An 8,231-nucleotide genomic window follows, 5' to 3' on the forward strand; every position below is an offset into this window, starting at 1 on the left:
TTTATTTTGCTACAGGAGATCTTGTGAGAACCTTCCCGAAATCATGAGAGATTCAGGGAAGTGTGCGACACCAAAGTGCCACAGTTTGACTGAAGGGTTTGCCCTTCGTTTCACCTTCCTTCTTATCAGATTCCTTGAGAAAAATATTTCAGGTATTAGGAACTGCCAAGATTGAACACAGCTTAGAAAAAACTCTTGTTCCAGAAATTAACTGAGAGCAGCTGCATAAGCTTTCCAATCCATGGGAAAACAACCCATATACACTTGGGACTTGCCCACCTCATCAGAGTAGCCTCTGTCAGCCAGGCTTGTATGTGCTTCACTTATCACAACACCTGCGAGAAGCTCTTACACAAAACCCTCCAGCCGTCCCCTTTCAGAGCAAAGCATCAGTTTGCATGCAGCAACAACCTCTAAGCAGAGGCATGCCATTTATATTCATGTGCTAAGGAAGAAGGGAAGAGGAGGGAGAGCATCGTTTGACACTGTACAGGCGAAATACCACTGAACCTGTCATTACTGAATTGTGGATGATTTTGTGCTGTCCTAATTGTACGTGGCGGGGAATGTTAAACAGCGTAGAGATTCTGTAAGGGAATCCTCATGCAATGCGTTCCAAGCTATGAAAAAGTTAACCTTGTTCAGCAAAAGGACATACTGCTTTTTATTCAAGAATTGTTAACTTCAAAAGCTCCTTCTCTTCGTGGAAGGAGAACAGACGCACTAGGCATGGGAAATAATGAGTCCATAGCTCTGCAACTGATCTGGGAGCTTTCTATAAGGTTTTTGTTTTGTTACTTGACTCTAGAACTATTTGTTAGATTTATAAGTTCAAAGCCTGGCTCTTAAACTGTCTAATCCTGTGGTGCTAAGTAGGAGCATGCAAATCAGCTTAGTAAACTATCTGAACACAAAACGTTAGACTCCTTATGGCATCTGGAGGGAGTGATCACAAGATTGAGGCGATTGCTTTCCGTGGGCTCCACTATGCTAATCAGTAATGCTAAGTTGGGTTTCCCTTTCCCACTGCACCGTCTCCCTGTAGAACGTTGCTTTTACTTCCAGCTGGTTAGATTGTCCAGGGGACTGAAGATTTCCTCACTTGTCTGCGATGCTGTTAAGCAGCAGAATTGCACGTGAAAGAGAAAAGGGGGAAACTCAGACTGTATTACCCTCATTGTTAATTTACAGGCTAGGCACCCCGTGGAACAGGTAGTAATGTGAGACGCCTTTTCCTTGCAGACTAGAAGAACCTATGCTTACTCCTAGTCTTTGAATTTCCAATAGCGGGCATCAGGGTTATATCGGAGTGCTGGAGGCTACGGGAGGACGATTAATATGCTATTCATTTACAGTGTTTGTACATCCTGAAATTGCAAAAACAATCCTCCTGTAACCCAGTTGCCTCCTTTATACTGTCACGTGCCAATAGTTCTCTCTTGTCCAGCGTAACATTTTCCTCAAAGGAGCTGGCTGGTGATAGCCTCGTTTGGTGTCAACCTGTAGTAATTATTGCCCAACTTTTGGGTACAGTTTTCTGTTGCACCGAGGAGATTATTTATGTTTGTGTAGAGTACTCACTGCGGCCAGGCAATGCTTTGCATTGCTTTGCACACTGGCCAGATGCAAGAATGCCTGACGACAAGGAATAGCGGTCCAGGACAAATGGGTCGGGGTTCATTAGAAAAGTTGCCTGGAGTCTGTCATACGTGTAAAACAAAAACGATAAAACCAGCCTTTGTCTTACTGTTCCCAGAGCCCATCCCTGCTCTTTCCTCATGGCAGCGAGACGGCTTAGACTCAGATGAGGCTCGCCTTTCCCCGCAGGCCGGTCGCTTAATTCGCCAGCTTCTGGACGAGGACAGCGATCCTATGCTGTCCCCTCGCTTCTATGCTTATGGACAGAGCCAACAGTACCTGGATGATACAGAAGTGCCTCCTTCCCCTCCCAATTCTCATTCCTTCATGAGGTGGGTTGTGATTTGCCTGCGCTGACTCTCGCACCCAGCTGTAAAGGGTTTGCACAGTTGCATCGAGCAACATCTCTTTGAATCGCATATGCCGGATAGCTATGCTGTGTTGGATTTCTGTTCCTACTGATGGGAAACTGATATTTTTAGAAAAGTTCTTGGTAACTGATTGTTTATGGATTTGTGAATTAATATCTAAGGATTTTCTGTTGCTGAAAGGCTGTTATAGCATCTTTTGCTCTCTGCCACTACAGAGTAGCAACATAGCTTCCTCACTTCTGTGGGATTTGCCTTTAGTTACACAAAGTTTAAGAGGCCTTCTCTGCATGAAGGTGTACTGTGGCAGTTTGGATAAGCTCTTTCTGCAATCTCTGCTCTGGGTAGGAGGCGGAGTTCATCTTTGGGATCTTATGAAGATGACAGAGAGGACCTTACCCCTGCGCAACTCACCCGGAGGATTCAGGGACTGAAAAAAAAGATCAGGAGATTTGAGGACAAATTCGAAGAGGAGCGGAAATACAGAGTGAGTCTCTAGGACTTAAGCATTTGTATGGAGACGTATGCATTAGCAACAAAGGGAAGGACATCAGGGAATTCTGTCAAACATACAGAGGGCTTGAAAGCTTTCATAATGGGAGGGAAAAAAGAAGAAAAAGCTGCTGTGCAAAAAAAGAAAATGTGCATCCATGCCAAGCAAATTACCTTTCCAGGCACTATGTACTATCAGTGCAGCACAAGAGATAGCCTAATAAACTCATAGGATTTTGATCACTGCTTAAGACAGTGTGCCAGAAGCACACACTCGGTGTGTAGGAACAGCTATGTTTCATTTCTCTTTGTTTATTTATTCAAGTTCATCTTATGGGAACCACAATTGCACATCTCATTTGCATGACGGTAATCCCAGGACACCAGTGCATTGCAGAGGAGAGAGAGCAGCCGCCTTTACTCCTGAGCAAGGAACCACAGTCAAGCTCTGCGGAGCAGTAGCAGTATGCTGTACTCTAATTATTCCTGACATGCCCTTCCGATGCGCAGAAAGCTTTTTATGGAACTAAAGCTTTGCATGTGTACATCTTTGTTGGTGATCTAAACCACAAAGGATTGTACTGAAAGGATCTTGCCTGGAGTTGGAAAGGCTGGAAGAAATTGCTCAGAGCTTGCTGTAGCCTGGCATTTGGGTTATTTCAGTGTCATTGGATGTAAGGGAACCTTTGGTGTGGAAACATGCATCCTGATGCTTCTCAAACTGCTCATGCTAGGTTTCTTCTATTTTGGAGGTGTCCTTTTGTTAGGAAACAGTAGGCACAAGGATTCCAGTGTGCATCTGGCCCTCGGAGCCGCTCCTGTTTGCCATCAAAAGTTTTGTGTTTTCTGAAAAGAAAATCAATCTCATGATGCCCCTAAGAGACAGTGTTGTAACAGGCAGGAGCAATTAAAGCAAGGTCTGAAATGAGCTGGTCAGAGGTATGCAGGTGGTGGTCAGAAGCCTGTGCCCATGCTCTATGCTGGGTCCAAATTCTGTTCTACCTCTTTTTGTGACACATGCTTGTTTCAGTGGGTCTCTCCTGTTGGTTTAACACAAATTCAGCATACTGTTCCTTCCTCCCAGCCTTCCCACAGCGACAAAGCAGCCAACCCTGAAGTGCTCAAATGGACAAATGATTTGGCCAAATTCCGAAAGCAACTTAAAGGTGAGCAGCCACCACTGGTGCACCCTGGGGGGAAGCTGGGCTCTGCCTCATTTAAATTTCATGTTAGGCAGCGATCTTGTCACTGTCACATTTTTAAAAAGAATAAATATTCCTCTTCCCTTAAATGTCCCTGTTCAGAGTCAAAACTGAAGATATCTGAGGAAGACCTTGGACCTGTTGTGCGTCAGCGGAGCAACACGCTCCCCAAGAGCTTTGGCTCCCAGCTCGAAAAGGACGACGACAAGAAGCAAGACCTGTCAGATAAATCTGCCAAGCCTGCCGTGGAAGCAACCCTTGATTCTATCCAGAAGAAGCTTCAAGAAAAACGAACAGAGACAAACCGACCTGAAGATATTAAGGTACAATGTAGACAGATCAGATTTAGGCCTTTAAGTACAAGTAGGTAACTTATGGCTGCATGGTCACTTGTGAAAACCCTGTGATTTTCTACATTTTGTCACAAAGTCTACAGCCTTTGCTCCTGACTCAGTTGCTTTAGTTTCTTTCCCTCTGTCTTTAGTATCTGATTTTTTTTGCAGAGCTTGGTTTCCTTTGAATGTCATTGTGTGTTCTTTTTCTGATCCTTGTATATTCCAAGTAATGTTTCTGAATTATTGCAATATTTCCTGCCCTGTATTTGGCTATTTCTGTTGTTATGTCGAAAGGCATTTGGCAAATTCTGAGTCTTCCAGTGATTCTGGAGATTGGGTCATCTGTTTTCTTCTAGTTCACTCCAAAGCTGAATGCTCTTCTCTCAGGGCATTTTGTCACTGCTCTTCAGAGTTTCACATTGAGCTCTGTTAGCTACTGTAATATCTGAGGGTTATCAGCAGGGAGGTCTTTGTGTCTGATGCTGCTGGTTCCTGAGGTTTGGGCAGCCTTGTAAGTGAAGTCCTTGAGTCTGCTGACACGTAAATTGCGCAGTGCTTTGTAAGAGAGGAGCAGACAGTATTATCTTTGTTTACTAGATCTGCAGAAGGAGAGGGACACACAGTGTGTGTTTGGCTGTTTTCTGATGGTAGCAAGAATCCACAGCCTGGCTGTTCAAAGAGGGCCTGTGATAGTGTTTGGTGCTGTGATAGGGAGAGAAGGCTCAGTGTCAGGCAAGTTCAGTGGGGGAACTCTGGCAAGCTTAGTTAGGGAAGTGTTCTCCAACTCTCTGCCCTTTTTTTGGCTTGATCCCCTCAGCCTGTCTGCCAGAGCTTTTCTCTCCATAGCAGAATTGGCAGAAAGAGGCGGTCTGACTGCTCTTCAGTTCTTGGTAAAATGTGTTTGTGGCAGTCAAAGCAAAGATGGAAAGCTTTGCAAGAGGTACTGGAGCTTGTCTTGGATTTGGAGAACAAGAAAGAACATGTGTTTTGTTGTAGAGCTTACACTTTGGATCTTAACTGAAAAAGAGCCACCATCATTAAAAGTTGCATACCATTGTTTTTTCAAAGCACGCTGATAATTGATAAATCCCCCTTAAGTACACAGAATACCTTCATATGCAAAACTTACGTGGTTTTAATCTGCCTGCAATGTGCATAGGGTGCCACTTATGTTAGCAGTCTCTTTGGCAATATAGCTGGGGAAGGAGGACTGGAAGGCAGACATGAGTCTTCAAAACATTAATGACAAAATGACATGACTTTGGTTAGGTCACAAATCAGTACTGTTTGAGTCCAGGAATCTGACTTTTTTTTTTTTTCTTCCTCTTCTCTCTCTGTGCCACTTTTCATAGGACATGACAAGAGACCAGATAGCAGCTGAAAAAGTGGCTCTTCAAAAAGCTTTGCTGTATTACGAAAGCATTCATGGCAGACCGGTATGTACAGCAGCATTTTTTTCAAAGTACATCTTTATATGTCTTTGTCTTTGGTAAGTGATTCCGCCTAATGCTCCTTTGACGTCACAGTCACTAGAACTTCTCGCTGTTCAAACCGCACGTGCATCCTCTAATCCACCTCCCTGATCCTTCACTACTGCTGCTACTGAGGAGTCTGTTCTCAACAAGGTGATGTCTGCACACAGCACTGGGTTTGGCAGATACCTGGAGGACGGAGCCTACAGGCTGAATGAGGCGGAATGTGCGTTATTTTGGCACCGCATTCACCAGGATCCGCAGGCATCCAGTCTGTGGCCCAGCTGACTCACCAGCTTTGCCGGGGATACAGTCTGCACACGAATAGTTGTGTGTGGTCCTCCACACAGCCAGGAATTTTGCCATTTGCTAGTATTAATGGCTAACTGGGAAGACAAGTATATGTACACTGCTCGTTCTTGGAGGAGCTACGGTGTATTTCTCCCGGCACCGTGCTGTTTGCAAGGAGGCACCTGCACCTTACTGTTGGCACAATCCTCTTGTGCCGAGGGATTCGTGGAACAGTTTGTCTCTTGAGCATCACAGCATAAGTTGAGAGGAGATTTCATTCTTTCCCTGAGAAATGGATGGTTTTTTCCATGTGCCAGTGGAAGGGAAGGGCATAAGGTTTCTTGCACGTTTGATCTTAACAAAGGAAAATTATTTCTGAAGGCAGAGAATTAAGTATTGTTTACTGTTGATCCCTGCCATGGCAAAACCATAGTGGCTTCCAAGCCACCAAGTTGGCTTTGTATGGATCCCTTCTCTTTCACTGATGACATTGTAATCTTTGTTACCAGCTGTATAGGTAAAGTAACTTAATTTCAGAGTAGTGCTAATCCCTTGAGCAGTGGCTTGGGAGCAGCAAATTACTGCTTATAAGGAGTACTTGATTAGTGCAGCTGACAGATCTGTCATTCTGCTGCTGCATGGGAGTTCTAATCTCTTCCTTCCTTTTGCTCCTGAATTATTTCCTCCTTTGTCCATTGTTTTAAAAAAAAGTCTCACTAATTTATTTAAATGCCTTCATGAAGTGCTAATATTGTACAGTCACATATACCAGCAGCTGAAAACAGCGTAGTTGTATGAGAGGACATGCAGTTTTATTATTGTGTAAAATAGCAAAAGGCCAACGCAAGGAAATCCACTTACCCTTCTCTGTCTTCTCCATGAGACCGAGTCTGGTTTTGCTGCATTTTACAAAATGCTTTTACACTATAAATCAACAGGTGGCATCTGGTTGAAGTGAACTCACTTCAATCTGTTTAAAAAGAGAACAAGCCCAGGGTCTAGCTTGTCAGCATACCTTTTGGTTTTTTCTCCCCTTTCTGATGCTTTATTTATACAACTGCTTTTTAATTTGTTTGTTTTTAAGTAAGCAGTCTATACCTAGCAACACTGAACTGCATGGCAGGGAAGACTGCAGCTGATCAGCTTTTGCTGTTCCCAGCTCCTGGCACTGCAGCAGTGGAAAAGTACTGAGAGCTTGAGGAGAATGGGGATAGTTCAGCCAAGTTTTTTTTTTTTTCTTAAAGATATTTAACTAAACAAGAAAAACAATGGAGCTCAGATTTATTGTGCAACTGGGTCTTTCTGCACCAGTGATAGATGAACCTGCAAAGGTGGAACTGGACTGTTTTACTAAAGGCAAAAAGTCCATCTCTGCATAAATTCTCGAGCTGCTCTAACAATGCAAGCAATGGTCTGTTCCTCAGCTGTTGCTCTTTTGCCATGTGGAGTGTGCCCCAGAGTTGTGTCAAAGGCTCCATTATTCCAGCAGGCTTTTTGCATTTTGATGTTCTACCAAAATATACTCGGGTTTTGCTGGTATTACTTGTGTTTACCTAGTGAGACAGTTTACCCATGTGCTAAACGTCTTCTTTCAGAATCTGCTTTCTGTTAAGTGTGCTGGTGTAAGTCTGCAGGGCTGACTCAGGCCCCATACACTTAAATTCAATGCCTAAATTAATTCTCTGTGTTCTTCCTCCATACTGATATTCAGACACTCAAACATGGTATTTATTTTTTCCATTCTTCAAGATACCTAAGGGTTTTCTGCCCATTCCAAGGCTTATGTTTATTTTTCTGTACAGAATCATGGCAGGGGGGTTGGAACTAGTTGATCTTTAAGGTCCCTTCCAACCCAAACCATTCTATTTATCGACTTGGAAATGTCATTAATTGAAGGTTGGGTTCTCAGCCTCAGCATAGTCTTTTGGGTTTTTTAAGTAACAGAAACTGTCTGAGCTGACAGTAGTGCTGTGCCTCCTGTTCTACTAACTGCTAACCTAGTAAAGCTAGGAATAATAACATATATATAAAAGCTACTCGTTTTCTCCAGTTGTATGCTTGATTGGTTGCAGAGAAATGTCCAAAGTTGGAGGCAACTTGCTAGGCAGTGCAATTGACTGCAGACACATCAACATGGAACTTGATACAGAGAGGGCTGACTGAATTGTTTGATGCTGCTCGCATCCCTCTAATCCACGCGAGCTGCTTACTCACTCAACAAACAGCCAGCTTGAGGTTATCCGATATTGGAGCCAGCCTGTGCTTTGGAGGTGCGGGACACGCAGGCCCTAGAGCTCAGACTGCCCATGCATATGCGCCTTACCAGGCTTGGGGGTGTTTGCATTGAACCCAGAAAGGGATAAAAAGGGCTTCCTTCTTTTTCCTCCCTATTGGCCTGCCCCCAGTGTAGGAAATAGGCTTAGTGATCAGCAG

General features: G+C 44.0%; 1 protein-coding gene across 1 annotated transcript in view; it reads left to right on the forward strand.

Moving 5' to 3' along the window:
• Positions 1–8,231, forward strand: part of FAM13A (family with sequence similarity 13, member A) — a 133,279-nt gene that overhangs the window by 114,414 nt on the left and 10,634 nt on the right. Inside the window, exons 15-19 of the mRNA XM_009893746.1 lie at positions 1,757–1,970; positions 2,355–2,493; positions 3,583–3,664; positions 3,803–4,023; positions 5,388–5,471. Coding sequence (XP_009892048.1) covers positions 1,757–1,970; positions 2,355–2,493; positions 3,583–3,664; positions 3,803–4,023; positions 5,388–5,471 — 740 coding nt within the window. The remainder of the gene's footprint in view (positions 1–1,756; positions 1,971–2,354; positions 2,494–3,582; positions 3,665–3,802; positions 4,024–5,387; positions 5,472–8,231) is intronic.

Source organism: Charadrius vociferus, unplaced genomic scaffold (assembly GCF_000708025.1).
Source record: "Charadrius vociferus isolate BGI_N301 unplaced genomic scaffold, ASM70802v2 scaffold59, whole genome shotgun sequence".
Taxonomy (NCBI): Eukaryota; Metazoa; Chordata; class Aves; order Charadriiformes; family Charadriidae; genus Charadrius; species Charadrius vociferus.